Here is a 16,735-nt window from a genome sequence, read left to right as displayed (position 1 = left end):
TAAAACTTACTTCCAAATATGTATTTCCTAGATAATCCTTATTATAATAAAAACTGAGGGTGGTATCTCAAAGGCCAATATAGAATATAGATTTTTTAAAATCCCAAACAAACTAGAGCTACAAGTTCACAATTAACACTTTCATTTCCTCTGAAATAATCATGGAATCTGCCAAGTGCCTAAGTCCAGTCTTATTAACATTCAGATAATCCCTAAATCTATGGATAAACTTAAAAATCTCTCACACAAATTTAAAAGCAGACTTACCACATATCATATATATATGTATATAGATATGTATATATATATATATGTTAATATGTACCTCTAGCTCTTTCATTATTATATCACTTATAATCATGAGCAAATACATCAGAATAGTAACAATGTGAAAAATATGCTTTGCTTCATGTTAATTAATATGCTTTGAGTTAATTAGTATATCACTTCTCTTCCTTTTGAGCTTCCAGCAGCGTCCTTTGGTTAATCACAGTTTAAACTGGTATACAAATTAAACCAGAATTCTGGAGATCTTAATGAGGATGGTTAGTCATTCAGGGGAAAGGAGGAAAAATCTAAAGGTGGAAATAATCCATAAATTGGGATAATCAAGTTCACTGTAGCAGGGCTAGCTATTTAAGCCAGAGCCCCAACTTGGGCCCAGACACATGGTGTGTGTTCAGGAAAGACAAGCACACAACATACCTGCTTGTCCAGTGGTGATACTGACAGCTGCGAAGAGCCTCTGGGATCGGCTTAAGTCGGAAACTCCATTTACAGCTTCAACTTCAAAAGTGTAATTGGCATGGGCGAGCAGGTCCATGACAGTGACATAGTTATCCTCCAGGCCGGTCTGCTGGGGCATGTATCCAATGTTACTCCCACAGGGGACACACTCGCCCTGCTCCCAACTGCAGCGCTTGCACAGGATTCGGTAGGTGACATCGTTCCGTCCCCCATTGTCTGCAGGAGGACTCCATTCCAAACTCACTGTGGTCTGATTGATATTGAAAATGAGGTTCTGCGGTGCAGATGGAGGCCCTTTGGAAAGCAAAAACAAACAAGTTAGCAAAAATGAAAGGAGAGAGGGAGAAAGGGGGAATAAAACAAGCAAACAAACTAAAGAAAATGAACACAAGGAGCTATATGGGATACGAAGGCTCAATTACCAAAGAGAAACCTAGCTGAAATGCTTGCTTTCACAGAAACCTTTCATTACCTTTACTAGTGAAGCTGTATAAAAGCCTCCTTGAATTGATTTGGCAGGAGGCTTTATTTATTTTTCCATTTAATATGTCAAAATGCAAACAGGAGAACAATTGTCTTTGTACTATTGCCACGATCTTCAGTTAGTTCTCTTCCAAGCAATTAAAGAAGAACAGTTAAGATATCTATAAAAACAGTAGCGTGGTTCCTTAAAAATAGTTTCCCTTTTAGCCATATAACATTGGATACATTTATTCATTCTTCACACACTCAAGAATGATTTTTAGTGATGTGTAGAACTGACTTTGTATTGGGAGTGATCAAACCTTCATTAATTGAAGTACCAAATGTGAGACTTGCTCTACTGATGGAATTTGCAAACTGAAAACATCTGTGTTTGCTTATGTTTCATATTATTTTGTAATTTTTTATTGTAAAGATACTGTACCGAGGGTTACAGTTACATGAGTAAGGTAATGAGTACATTTCCTATTGAGTATTGTTACCCCCTCTTTTGTTTTTCCCCTACTATCCCTTCCCTCCCCAAATCCTCCCACCCTCTGCCCCTGAAGTTGTAAAGTTCGTTTTCAACATAGTGTCTTGTACATCTCATTGTTACAATGGTCAACCTGTATCCTTGTTTCAACATTTTGTTATTCTCCTTCCCCTCCCCAAAATAGGAAAATTTATATACATTTTTCATATTCTTTTTGAACTGCAGTACGTGTGTGTGTGTGTGTGTGTGTGTGTGTGTGTGTGTGTGTGTGTGTGTGTGTGTGTGTGTGCCATTACCAAGGCTTGAACTCAGGGCCAGAGTACTTTTAAGCTTCTTCTACTGAAGGCAAGACCTATACCACTTAAGACAGCTCCACTTCTGGTTTTATTGTGGTTAATTTGAAAGAAGAATATGAGGTGTCTTACACTTGTAATCCTAGCTACTCAGGAGGCTAAGATCTAAGGAGCATGGTTCGAAGCCAGGAGGGCAGGAAAGTCCATAAACTTTTCTCTAATTCAGCACCAGAAAACCGGAAGCGGTACAGCGCCATCCTTGAGCAAAAATTGCTAAGGGCCAGCACCCGGGCCCTGACTTCAAGCCCTTTAGATCAGATCTCAAACTCTTGAGTAGCTAGAATTACATCTGTGAGCCATCAGTGCCAAGCAGGATTTTAATAACTTTTAATTTTACAGTATCTATAAAATGCACATGAAAAATGTTATTTAAATGCCTGTTAATTGTAGAGACATTAAAATTTCCCAGAAAATGAGAAAAGATACACATATATTATTCTCAAACTTATCTTTCTTGGAAATGTTTCAAATATTTAAGAGTAAGTTCAGAGTAACCAAGACTGTATATTCATAAATTCAGTCCATGTCTCAGGAGTGCCACATAGGTACAGATGAGTAAAAGGGATCTGAGGGCTTTTGTAAGTTTCTTCTTGTGAACTTACTTGTGCAGGCGACATATGGTGGGTCAGATGGAGCTCTGTAATACCCATCTTCACATTCACATCTTGAGGAGCCTTCTCGATCAGAAAAACTATGTGTCGGACAACGTGAGCACTGAAGATCTTGTGAGGAAGATTTGTAGAAGCCACGGCCACAGGCTAGGTATGCAAAGAAAATACAGATAGGAAGATGAGAATATATAAACCAATTAAAATTATAGAGGAAATTACTAAAGAATAAAATACTAAATTTGTTCGGTTAAAACAAGACAAGAGAACAAAGAGTTGTTCAGATGAAAAGCTTTTCCTGATGAAGTATTTACTTTAGTGTAAAGTAGTAACAATGTAAATACATTTTTACAACGAAGTAATGAGTTGTGTACTGGTAGCTCCAGCCTGTAATCACAGCTGCTCTGGAGAATGTGATCCAATAGTTACAATTCACAGCTAGCCCAGGTAAGAAAGTCAGAAAGACCTTTTTTTCATGATTGTTTTTTAATCATCATTAAATAGTTCTACAAAAGAGTTGACATTTAACAAAGTAGTTTATGAATACAATCTATCTTAATCAATATCACCCCTTTCAACATCCTCACCCAACTACACACCCATTTCCTCACTCTTCTTAATTTTGGTGTTTTATTTTGATGAACTTTGACTTGGCCTTTCTAAGGAATTGCACTATTTGACTTATCCCTTTAACTCCAACTATTGAGCAAAAACCAGAAGTTGGAGGTGTGGCTCAAATGGTAGAGCTCCAGCCTTGAGTTAAAAAGGCAAACAAAAGCAAGAGGTGCTAAATTTAAGCCTCTACTCACAACAAAACACATAAAAATAATAATAAATAATAGCAGAAATATAAAATAGAGCTAATAGAAGCTGGTTTTGATCCAAAGTTAAGAATCCAAAACTGAACAGTATCAGGACAAAAATCTTAATTTTGTTTCTGCAGAAAAAAACACATAATTAAGCGTTGAATTCAACAAAAATTAAGTGGTCCCTAGGTCTCTAGCCCATTCCATTGCATCTTCTTATGCTAAAGTAGCTAGGAATTAAGTGTTAATTTGGCTGTGTTATTGAAATATCCATAAAATTTTAATTATCATATTATTAATATGCAAAAACTTTTATCTTCTTATGTCAGGAATACCTATGCCAAAATTTTAGGAACTCAGAAATACAATTAGAGCCCATAAGTAATAACACAATTTCATTCTATTATACGGACATTTTTGATTACTAACATAAGGAAATCCTAAGAAAGAGCTGACTTTATCACCCAAAACAAGGAGAAAGGCTTATAGAACCACTAATAGAATATCTCTCTGGTTCTCTGGAGCGGAGAGGTTAAGGCCTCTGTCACACTGATGAAGCAACTGCTATCAGACATGTAGGAAGGAAAACATGTGTCTTCTATCTCTCAATCAAGTTGGTCTTATTCATTTAGATTCTGTCATGGACTTAGGAAACCATGCACCAGTTAATATTCCTAGCTATTTGAGAGATTTATACTTATCATCAATTAAAATTAGAATGTTGAATATTTTCATTATTTCAATTCATTGAATATATTCAATACATCCTCTGTATTTGTGCACTTCAAGTTTTATTTTAAAAAATCACCTAAATCTTATCTACAAGGAAAGTTTAGTGAATACTTAACAAGAAATTCATTTAGACCTTAATTTGTTATTTGTACCACAGGGAATTAAAGCAGAAATACCCTTTTGTTCACATGCTAATAAGTACCAAAAAAAATCATTCTAATAGATCAATAGTTGGGTTTCACAAAAATAAGTCTGCTTCCTTGAACAAGATAGATATTTCATACAGACTACAAATTCAATTTAAAGATGCATCATTCATAAAAGATCTACAGAAGCATAACAGTTTCTCTGTAAACACTATGCTCATAATGGGGCTGCTGGGCTGCACTTCCTAGGCCTCACAGTATACCTATAACCCAAAAAAGCTTTTTGCATCTTCATAGCAATTATTTCAATTCTAAAGCACAAACAATGAATTTAATAACAAAATAATAAACAATATAACACCTCTGTGTCTGATTTTCCCATACTAAAGATTGTAACTGGGTAGAGTCATAGATTTAGCTTAGATTTGTGAGGACCGCAATCTACTCTTTAAATCTCCACTGTGCCATTCAAAAAGCAAATAGAAGAAAATGCTTTTCTATCTGATTCATGAAGTCTTGGAAGTGTTCAAAATAAATAATGATTAAGAAAAGGAATAAGGAGAAGGAAGGAGAAGAAAAGGGAGAGGGAAAAATGAAAGGAAACGGGAGAGGGAGAAGAAGAGGAAGAGGTAGAAGACAGACTGTACTGACAAGCCATAAATATAAATACAGATGTATATAAGTACATATTATGTAGAATAAATAGCATATATACATCATATACATCAAATAATATATCATACATTTAATACATATTATATATCATATATTATATGTGTATTTACTTACATTTTACAGGGGAAATTTTTTAGAGGATAGGGATATGAGGCAAATGATTTGACATGTATTACATCAGGCTTCCACAATGAATAGGCAGACAACTATAGTGCACTAACAATCCTCCTAACTTCCTTTGCCCATTTTCAATAAAAGTCGGTAAGTCTGCAGGCTCATTTTCATCAAGAATTAGAAAGTTTATTTGTTCAACTTAACATTATTTCTGCAATATATCTATAATACCCAATGTTGAGAAATTTAACATTTTTATTGCTCAACTTCCAAAGTACACTAAATTCTATTTTTCTTTTAACAGATGGGAAAACAGATTTGAAGCAAAAGTAACCTGGATTCTTCAAATAATTCTTCTCGTCTGGTTTAAAAGTGGATTTAGGACACAGAGCCTGTGACACATGACCGTATGCTGTTTCCTAAAGTTGGAGTCTCATTTGCTGCTTCTTTAATAGTCTCATGAGCTTTAATGACCCTCACAGTAATTTTGATGGAGCTTTATTTTCTCATACATTGCTACTAATTTACAGCTGTTTAAGAAACTATGAAATGATATCCTAGCACTTCCTTAAGAGGAGATATGAAGTAGTCCTCCTTGATTTCACTATGGATGATGGCATGAGTCATATGTTCGGAATGCTGGAATCCATGTACAGCTAATCATTAAATAGATTCAGTACCGGAAAATTCTTACACTTTTTACTTTGAAGTGATATTCTGTCACAATTGAGTTAATATTGAAAATTATAAGTTATAACAAGCCAGCTTTCACTTAACTTCTACGGAAGACATCAATTTAGAGTTATTAAAAATAAGTATAAAACCTTCAGAGCAAAGGTAGTAAGAGTATAGACTGGATGTGTAGAAACAACAGCCTAATCTTGGGCAGGAAGTAACCAATTCACTTAAAATTAGAAATCGTGATAGGATGTATGAAATTACAAGAGCCAGATGCTCAGTGAGACAAATTAGGGTGATGTGGTATATCTGTGAGGCATGCACACAGTGGTCTTCAACCACTCCATAAAAGCCAACATAGAAATACAGGTAGGTTCTTTTCAGCATAAATGTAGCTGATTTTCCAGACAGTACGAGGTAAAAATTTTTAGATATAAATAGTTCAAAGGTAAATTCCTTTTACACTTATGAGATATTTAAAAAAGTGTTTAGAAACTGTGCAACAACTTTACAAAATTCTTTCTGTGCTTTATTTCTCAATTATCACTATTGTACCTGAACACAATGAAAACTTTAATTGATATAGTATGTACCCTATATAAAAATTTTAAATATAAATTAGAAATATACCATTTTTAACATCCTGCTCTCTGATTTATTTTAACTAAATGTTAATGGATAAAGACTAAGGATAGATATTAAACTTGTTTTAAAATACATAATTGTTTTTGTAAAAGTAATCTCTACCCTGTTATCTTAATAAGTGTTTTTCCATTATTAAGCAAGATGGAGATTGATTCTTTAGACTTATCTTTGAGTTTTTGGGGCCTTAATGAATGAAACAACAAGGTCATTATCCTAGAGCCATGAATTGTAATCATGTAAGATTTCATATGCTAAGTGAGTTCTAGACTTTAGACTAAAAATTATTAAGAAAATGAAAGAGAAAAAATATAGCCTAGAAAATGCATGAGATTTCTGTACACAAAACAGTAATATTATCTGCTAAAACCATATTACAGTATTATATCTTTCCTATTTATTGTCATAAAACTTATGAGACTCTATTGGTTTAAACTTAACTATTTGAAAATAATAATATATTGCCCCATATAGCAAAACTTAACTCGAATAAATTTAAGATTGCATTCCATAACAAGGAAAAGAAAAGGCTTACTCATATATTAATTACTTAAAAATAAGAGTGCACAAAAATTCTAAACATAAAGGTATTTAAATATGAGACAGTTGATATTAAAGTTTTGGATTCTTTCATTTTTATTGGTGTGTAATTATTATACAGTATAATGTGTTTCATTCTGATGCTTTCATACATGCATTCATATATTAATTGAGTCCTATTCATTACTCATTTCTTTCTCTGTTCTTCCCTTTCTCCTCCTGCTGGTCCCCTTCCTCTTCCAAATAATCTCCTTTTCATAGGCATATACTTTTTAAGATCTAGATTCCACATGAGAAAAAAACATGTGACTTTTTGCATTTCTGAGTGTGCCTTCGCATGATTACCTCTATCTCCATCCATTTTCATGTCAATGACATAATTTCAAGGACAATAGTCTATTATGAGAATATGCCATATTTTCTTTACCTGTTCATCTGTTCTGATGCTTTGACTCAGCCAAAATCATAGCATTACCATTAGACCCTGGACATGTTTATTTCTAATTTTTCTATTTGATCAGTACTAAAATCCTGTAGGTCTTAGATCTTTTCTTGAAAATATTATATCTGTAAAGAATGCATAAAACATATCCAGTATAAAATCATAAGCTAAAATGAGATATTATCCAGAAATTTAATAAATCTGAATTTTAAGCAAAATAGTAGGCTCTAAAATAATACATTAATTAAAGCAAACAAAACTAAGATTATCTGATCAAAGATTTCTTCACAGCGGTTATAAAAATGGCCAGGACACTTATAAAAAAAAGATACACTATATATAGCTATTAGAAAATTGAAAGAATCTTAGCTATGGTGAATAATGCTGTGATAAACTTAGTTGTGCTGGTAGCTTTAGTATGGCCTTGTTTATGATCATTTGGGTAAATGCCAAAAGTGGGATTGCTGGATCATATGGGAGTTCTATGACCTCTTTTGAGGAACCTACATACTGCTTTCCGGAGTGGTTGGACAAGTTTACACTCCCAATGACAAAGCAGTAGGATTCCCATTTGGATACATCCCCTCCAGCATCTGTTGTTACTAGATTTCTTGATTATAGACATTCTAACTGGGATGAAGTGGAATCTCATTGTTGTTTTGATTTGCACTTATTTTATGGCTAAAGAAGTTGAGCATTTCATCATGTGTCTATTGGCCATTCTTATTTTCTTTTCAGAGAAGTTTCTCTTTAAGTCTTCAGCCCACTTATTAATCAGGCAGTTATTTCTTTGGGGAACCAACTTAGATGTCCTTCAGTAGATGAATGGATCAAGAAAATGTGGTATATTTATACAATGGAATTCTATGCCTCCATCAGAAAGAATGACATCACCCCATTTGTTAGGAAATGGAAAGACTTGAAAAAAATCATATTAAGTGAAGTAAGCCATGCCCAAAGAAATGTATGTCCCATGGTTTCCCTTATTTGCAATAACTTGTATGTGTCTAGGACAAGCAGAAAAGGTCAAAAGCTACATATGACCACATAAGATGATGCTTACTGAAATGAATCCCAAGAAAGGGACACAAGAAGTTTTATCTTTCTTGCTGTTGTTTTTAATGTACTTAAAATATACCATGTGATTTTTGTTTTGTTTCTTTTGTATGCTCTTCCCCCATAGTATAATCCCTGTATTTGAGTACAGTGCCCTGCATCTTGTATATACATTTTTCTAATTTGGAGAGGGGAAGGGAAATAACAAAAATGCTGAAATAAGGATACAAGTTGACCCATTGTAACAAAGACACTATGTGGAAAAGTCACTATGTTGAAAATGAACTTTACAACTTTGGGGAGGGAATAGTTGGGAAGGTGGGGAAGGAAGAGATGGTAGGGGAAAAACAAAGGAGGAGGCAAAAATGCTCGATAAAAATGTAGTCATTACCTTACTCATGTAACTATAATCCCTCTGTACAATAAAATACGTATTAAAATTTTTTAAAATGAAAGCCACAATGAGACACGACAAAATCTGTAGAAATGCTACAATAAAAAGGATAACAAATTTTAGAGACGGTAATAAAGAAAAAAACCCTTCACTGCTGGTAGCAATAAAAATGCATAGACTCTTTGAGAGAGATTTTCAATTTCTAAAATGGACCAAAATTAAAACAAAACAAAACAAAACAAAAAACCTCTACCCTCAAATATTTACTTAAAAGAGCAAAACCATACTTCCATACAAAAGTTTGTACATAGATATTGAGAATAGAACCATTCCTAATATTCAACAAGGAGAAACAACCCAAATATGCATCCACTAATGAATTAATAAATGTAAGGAAATATTACACACAAATCAAAAGAGTTATTTACAGACACATTGGACAATAGAGATGAATCTTGATAAAAAGTTACAGGAAAGAATTTAGTCAGCTTTTTAGCGTTAGAGGCTAACGTCTAATGAATTCAAGGCCAGCTTAGGAAGACTGTCTCAAAAACACAAATGATACATGGTAGAATTATTAACATGCACAAAGGAAAAAACACAAAACATTACCTATTGTATAATTATATATAAATGAAATAGCCAAAATAGGTCAATCTGAATAGACAGATAAGTGGATGTCAGAGGATGGAGCACAGTAAGAAGTGGTACTTGGCCCTTAGTGGGCACAGGGGTTAATTTGTTTGCTATAGTCCATGCTCTAAAATTGATTTGTACAGCTGATTCTCTTACTATAGTGGAAGCCATTAAATTGTATACTGAAGTGTGTGAACTGTGTGGTGTGTGAGTTAATTTTAATATAGCGATGTTATTAAAAAAAAACAAGTCCATTAATAGTGTGACTTCAGATCTGAAGATTCAAGTTGGAAAAAATAAGAAAATAGCTAATCTCATATATTAACTCATTTTTTAACATGTACTGTCTATATATGACTATTTTATGAACTTGCATTTAGTTGTAGGAAATTTCTTATGTTTTTTAAAAGCTAGGAAATATGCTACACACATATATATTTAAATATATTAGTTTTGTGTTTAGTTTTAGTTTCAAAAGAACAATTACCTTATATGAGAGGAGTAATTTTACCATGTAAAGAAACTGAGCTTCAGCTAGGCATTAGTGGCTCACATCCAACATCCTAGCTATTCAGGAGTTTGAGATCTGAGTATCATAGTTAGAAACCAGCATAGGCAGAAGAGTCTGGGGGGGGGGGGCAACTCTTATCTCCAGTAAAGGACCAAGAAAACAGAAGTGGAGCTGTGGCTTAAATAGTAGAGTGCTAGCTTTGAGCAAAAAAGCTTGAGGATAGGGCCCAGACCCTAACTAAGTTCAAGCCTCAAGACTTGAAGGAAAAAATAGAAGAAGAAAAAAAAAGGAATGAAAAGGAACAGGGCTTCATCAATCTCAATCTTACAGTGAAGAGGAATTTCTGACACATTATGTAAAAATAGTTGGTTTTGGTTAAATTTCTGACTAGAACTTAAACACGTATATTGTTTACTGATGGTGCTTTACCAGAGAAGGGATGGTTTCCTTCACCACTTCATGCTTGCCCGACCTGTCCCAGGACCTGACCATGTGCAACTATCCTCAGCTTCTTTAGGTCCTACTCCATTGCCAGACCTGTGATTTTAAGCACACAATTTTTTTTTCTGAAGGAATTATGCGTGTCGGTGTGTAAAATATGAGGCTTTGCAGATGTTTCCGGCCACAGTTACACAGCTGAAAAGAGTTTATTAATTATGAACTATAAGTGGATTGTTCTGTAATTGAAACTTTCTGGGCTTTCAGATTGTTGTAGAATCTATACCCATACATAGTTGGGGATTGTAATGAGTGCTGTTATTTTATTTATTGCAGATGGACATTGTACTTAATGCCTGCAAAGCCGGTCTGTTTCCATAGGAGCTTTCAAATATTTGTGTCATGTTAATATCTCTGGTCTTACACCGCCAAGGGGAAAGCACAGCTTGCAGGAATCATACTCCCACTGCTCAGAGTGCTGACCTCATCTGGGATGGACAGATCCAGAATCTGTATTTTAATCCTATTGACCATGCCTCAGTGGGAATAATTACCAGAGTCTGCCTGAAACCCAGACCTCCCGTCCCTGACATAGTGTGATTTTTCACATTGAGAATGAGCAGTGGGCAGGGAGGATAAAGACAACATGATGTAATGCACACATTACAGTTTGTGAAGCTTCATGTACGTTACACTGCAGCTAAGTTGCAAGAATTTAGCAAAGAAATTATGCAGAATGTGAAGGCTGTAAAAACAGATACCCACGTACCTGAAAACACTTTGGACATTTTTTAAGCTATAGAGGACATTCACTGAAGAGACTCACCTATATGTGTATGAAGGGTTTTTTAAAATTTCTTTTTATTATTTATACTAAAATATTATGGACACTATGTGACAGAAATGAAGCATACATACAACTATCTTTTAAAAAGAGTGATTTTAAGTTTTATAATGCAAAATGGGTTAAAACAAGGCAGTCTGTAAATATTTTAATTTTCATTTTAATTGGATCATTAGTTTGAAATAGTCTAAGATTTTTGCTGGGGTGGAAAATTAAATGTTATTTTATGAGTATTATAGTAATTTTGTGGTCATCAACAAAAGATGAGGAAATATAAAATAAAAAGTCAAGCAAGAATATTCTAGATCACTTTTGTCTTCTTATTCTATTTTATACTTAGAAGACTATGATAAAGAAGTAAGATAATAACCCAAAAAAGATATGTGGATTGCAAATAAACATAAACAGACCTATGAACAAATCCACTACACAACCTAATAAATTATTAAGTATTGTCATACTGGATATCAATTATTGATTTCTTATTACTATCTCCTAGGTATTATGAGCAAGTCATTTTCTTAAACATTTCTGTCTGGAAAAGATCATTCAAATAAGACCATGGCAATCTAACTACCCAAGACTGATTTAACTGAAATGCTATCTTTGATTTTTTATGCCATCTCCTAGCTCAAACCAGTGGGTACCTAAACACACACACACACACACACACACACACACACACACACACACACACACACACACACACACACACACACACACACACACACAATCTACAGTACATTCAGACTTTGGTGCCTCAGCAGAGCTGACCTGAATCAGCATCATAGCCCTACAGTGCCCATGGTTGCCTATCAGGGCTTTTCTGCCTGGTGATTTATCACTAGGTCTCATGTACCACTGCTAAACCTTGTATGGAAAAATGCTGCAAGATATGCACGTTTATTTTGGCTCCTGTAGGTAAGAATACAAAAATGGGTTTTCTAAAATCCTCTAACTTCCTTTAAGGAAAAAAAATCATCTCTTCTAAAGAGGAAGATTCAAATGAATCTGCAAACCCAGATGTATCTCACTGACTACTGTCCTCATAGGTCAACTCTGGGAGCACGCCATATATGTGTGTGTGTGTGTGTGTGTGTGTGTGTGTGTGTGTGTGTGTGTGTGTGTGTGTGTGTGTGTGTGTGTGTGTGTGTGTGTGTGTGTGTGTGATCTAGAACAAAACTATTATGAAAAAGAGCTTGAAATAAGGAGGTACCTTAAACAGTGTCACATTAGGAAGATTTCAGATCTGAGACACAATTTACTATAGTATTTATGCCCCTATCATCTAAAATCTGAGGATCATGGTTCAAAGCCAGCCTTGCAAGGAAAGTCCATGAGACACTTATCTCCAATAAACTACCAGAAAACCGAAGTGATGCTATGGCACAAGTGGTAGAGCGCTCGCCTTGAGCTGAAGAGCTGAGGGACAGCGCCCAGGCCCAGAGTTCAAGCCCCACAACTGACAGAGAGAGAGAGAGAGAGAGAGAGAGAGAGAGAGAGAGAGAGAGAGAGAGAGAGAGAGAGAGAGAGAGAGAGAGAGGAGACAGAGAGACAGAGAGACAGAGAGAGACAGAGAGACAGGGACAGGGACAGAGACAGAGACAGAGAGAAGAGAGAGAGAAAGAGAGAGAATGAGAATCCTCTTCTTTTTAAGCATTCTTCTATTATCTTTATGTGTTGTTATTGGTGTGTGTGTGTGTGTGTGTGTGTGTGTGTGTGTGTGTGTGTGTGTGTGTGTGCGTGCGTGCATGTGCACGCCATTCCTGGGGCTTGAACTCTCAGGGCCTAGGTGCTGCCTTGAAAATTTTCCTGCAGGACAGTGCTCTACCATTTGAGCCACAGCTCCATTTTGTTTTTTGTTTTTGTTTTTTGATAGTTTACTGGCAATGTTTCATGGACTTTTCGGCCCAAAGTGGCTTCAAACCACAATTCTTATTCTTAATCCTGAATAGCTAATATTAAGGCAAGAGCTTATTACATCCTGGCTAATTTTATTACCTCCAAATAGTGTACAAAAACATTACTCTTCAACAAATCTGTTTATGAATACAGTGCATCTTGATCAATGTAACCACCTTTGATCCCTAAAACCTTCTTCTTCTTCTTTTTTTTTTTCTGTGCAAGTTCTTGGGCTTGAACTCAGGGCCTCGGCACTGTCCCTCAGCTTCTTTAATTCAAGTCTAGTGTTCTACCACTTGAGCCACTGTGCCACTTCTGTTTTTTGTTTTGTTTTGTTTTTGTATTGAATTAGAGATAAGAGTTTCATAGACTTTCCTACCCAGTCTGGTTTTGAATGGTGATTCTCAGATCTCAGCCTCATGAATATCTAGGATTATAGTCAAGAGCCCAACAGCACCTGGTTTCAATCTGTCTTTTAATGATTGGTATTCACATTGTTACATTTTTTAAAGAACCTTTATCAAAAGATAATATGCATATTTTTGAATGATAGATGTTGGTGATTCCATCACATAAAACCACATCCAAGATTCTGAAAGAGCGTTTACATGAAGAGTTTGTTTTCTCGTTCCAACATTTACTAATTATGGGACTTTGCAAATTTGCTAAAGTACTTGGTTTTCCCATATTCAAAGGGCAAAATAATACAACTATCATCTACTATTTCTGTGAATTAGCGAGTATAATTCAAGTGAAGAACAAAGTGAAGTTACCAGTACAGTATAATCAATAAAAAAACTACTATGATTATTATTCAATGTCAATTTCTTTGTAAATTTTCAATCCCATCTAGTTTCTAAGTCTGATAACCTTTGAGCCATCTTCCCATTGCCAGATGTGCAAGTAGGAAGAAATGTAAATTATTTGCCAAGTGATTTATTTCTTGTTTAAAAAATTACCACTTGTGTCCTGTGGGTCTGTCACTGTGCTTCGCAATGGAACAAAAAAAAATCCCTTAAAAATATATGCTAATATCTAAAAGCTACATTATCATTTCAATCACTAACTTTAAATGATATGGACTATCAGTTGATTAGGAGCCTAAGCTAATGGAGATTTTGAATTCACAGAAAATCATTTCTGTAAATTATAAATACTGTCCCTTAATTTGTGTCTTTCATAACAGCTAATTATCTCCTTCTGAGGTGAATATGGATACTAAAGTCACCTTTCCTGTCAAACCTGCAGCATTTTATTAATGTGAAGTGAGAACATTATCCATTGTAGATAGGCATGCAGGAAGTCTGAAGGTATGTAATAGTAACCAATTATATTTAACTATAAAGTTGCTAGAGGCAGTTATTGGCTTGTGTTCCAATTAGGTTTCTGGTGGATCTGGCAAGAGGAGAACATTCCATAAGGGTAGTTTACTTCAAGTTCATAAAAGTTTCAGATGAATAAGAAATACACACATATAATCAATCATTTGAGATTTCACTTTACTTAATAAGCCAAAATAAGTTCAGCTCACTAAAAAGAATTAAAATTAGACTGCTCTGTGAATGATTCATCAATGACTTTTTCTTTTCTCACATTATACTTAGGTAATTTACATTTTGGGGGTGAGGAATATTTCCAGAGTCCAAAGCCAGAAAAAAAATTCCATCATTATTTTCTAAAATAAAGAACAGTCCAATATGGACTTTCTCATGATCTGTTTTCTATAATAATCTCAAAATTTATTTAAAATATCCTAAGTTAAAGCAATCTTTCCAGCTATTTGGTAAAGATTCTATTTGCCTCACTAAGTCAGCTATAAAATGGGAATCAATACTAAGTCTTGTGAAGCAAATAACCCTACAGCAGTTTAAGGCTGTTTGAACACGTGGGAAAAGAAATAATCATTTCTGTTATGTCAGTAGAAAATTTCCTGGAGATCATAAAGAAATCAGTTTACCCTGAAGCATGACATTTTAAAAAAGTTGCATAGGGACAAATCCTTAATTCTCAGAAATAAAACAACAACAACAAAAGAAACACCAGAAGGAAAAAAAATAAATAAATCTTTACAAAAAGAAAAGAAAAGAAAAGAAATGTTGTTCTTGGGCTCAATCTTCTTTTTCTTTTTTATAAGAAGAAGCTAGCTAAAAATGGAAATGCAAAGAATAAGAGAAAACACACACAAACACAAACACACACACATGCATGAAGGAGAGAAGGAAGAAGGGAGTAAAAGACACACGGAAAGAGAACGATGAAATAATCTGACTGTTTAGAGAGAAACAAGATAGGAAGAATTATCTCCCACACTGGCTAGTCCTCAATAACAATAAACTAGTTAAATAATCATTTATTTTCATCCCCCAGCAAGCAAATAGTATTACATAGCTAGATCCACACCCTATCAATAACTGTACATTCGTAATATTAAAAAAAAAGATAAGGTAGGTACAAGTAGAATTCCATTTAATTGTGTGTTTCAGAGATTTTTTAAATCTTTTTTTATTGTAAAAATACCATACAGAGGGGTTACAATTACATGAGCAAGATAATGAGTACATTTTTTGTTAAGCATTGTAGCCTCCTCCTTTGTTTCCCCTTCCCATCCCTTCCTATCTCCTCCACACACACCCTCAACCCACGCCCCCCACCCCCCCCACCCCCCCCACCCCGCCACATGCCAAAGCTCTAAAGTTCATTTTTTGACATAACGACTTGTACATCTCATTGTTGCAATGGGTCCACCTGTATCCCTATTTAAACAATTTGTTTTTTATTTCCTCTCCACAAATTATATCATCAAATACAGTGAAAACAGGGTTATACAATGGGAGAGGGACATACAAAGCAACAAAGAAATCATCTTATAAGTATGTTAGAAACAATAGCAAGAGAGAAAAACCTTTTGAGTCCTTATCTTGGGGTTCATTTCACCTAACATCATCTTAACTGAACTTTTCTGTTTGTCTCAGACATATACTAGTTATTGCAAATAAGGGAAATCATGGGACCTATGTTTCTTTGGGCTTGGCTTACTTTACTTAATATAATTTTTTCCAAGTCTTTCCTTTTCCTAACAAATGGGGCAATGTCATTCTTTCTGATGGAGGCATAGAATTCCATTGTGTACCACATTTTCTTGATCCATTCATCTACCAAGGGGCATCTGGGTTGGTTCCATATCTTAGCTATGGTAAATAATGCTACAATAAACATCGTTGTGCTGGTAGCTTTAGTATGGTCTTGTTTGTGATCATTTGGGTAAATGCCCAAAAGTGGGATTGCTGGGTCATAGGGGAGCTCTATGTGGAGTCTTTTGAGGAACCTCCATACTACTTTCCAAAGTGGTTGAACAAGTTTACACTCCCACCAACAATGCAGTAGGATTCCCTTCTGTCCATATCTCCTCCAGCGTCTGTTGTTTTAATAGAGGAATACCTACATACTTCATATGGTTTCATTTGTTTCTCTTATTAATAATTAATTAATCTACAGTGTATCAATTAAAAGTTTGAT

At 34.8% G+C, this 16,735-nt stretch overlaps 1 protein-coding gene across 6 annotated transcripts in view; it reads right to left on the bottom strand.

Moving 5' to 3' along the window:
- The window catches only part of Epha7 (EPH receptor A7), a 164,997-nt gene that overhangs the window by 99,344 nt on the left and 48,918 nt on the right, over positions 1-16,735 (bottom strand). For all 6 annotated transcript variants that reach the window (XM_070010695.1, XM_070010691.1, XM_070010692.1 and 3 more), the window contains exons 4-5: positions 2,658-2,813; positions 706-1,041 (exon numbers count right to left, since the gene is read on the bottom strand). In XM_070010695.1, coding sequence (XP_069866796.1) covers positions 706-1,041; positions 2,658-2,813 — 492 coding nt within the window. The remainder of the gene's footprint in view (positions 1-705; positions 1,042-2,657; positions 2,814-16,735) is intronic.

The sequence above is a fragment of the Dipodomys merriami genome, unplaced genomic scaffold (genome assembly GCF_024711535.1).
Source record: "Dipodomys merriami isolate MVZ:Mamm:240054 unplaced genomic scaffold, mDipMer1.0.p SCAF_8, whole genome shotgun sequence".
Taxonomy (NCBI): domain Eukaryota; kingdom Metazoa; phylum Chordata; class Mammalia; order Rodentia; family Heteromyidae; genus Dipodomys; species Dipodomys merriami.
The sequence above is the reverse complement of the archived record's forward strand: the minus strand, read 5'-3'. Positions and strand labels throughout refer to the sequence as shown.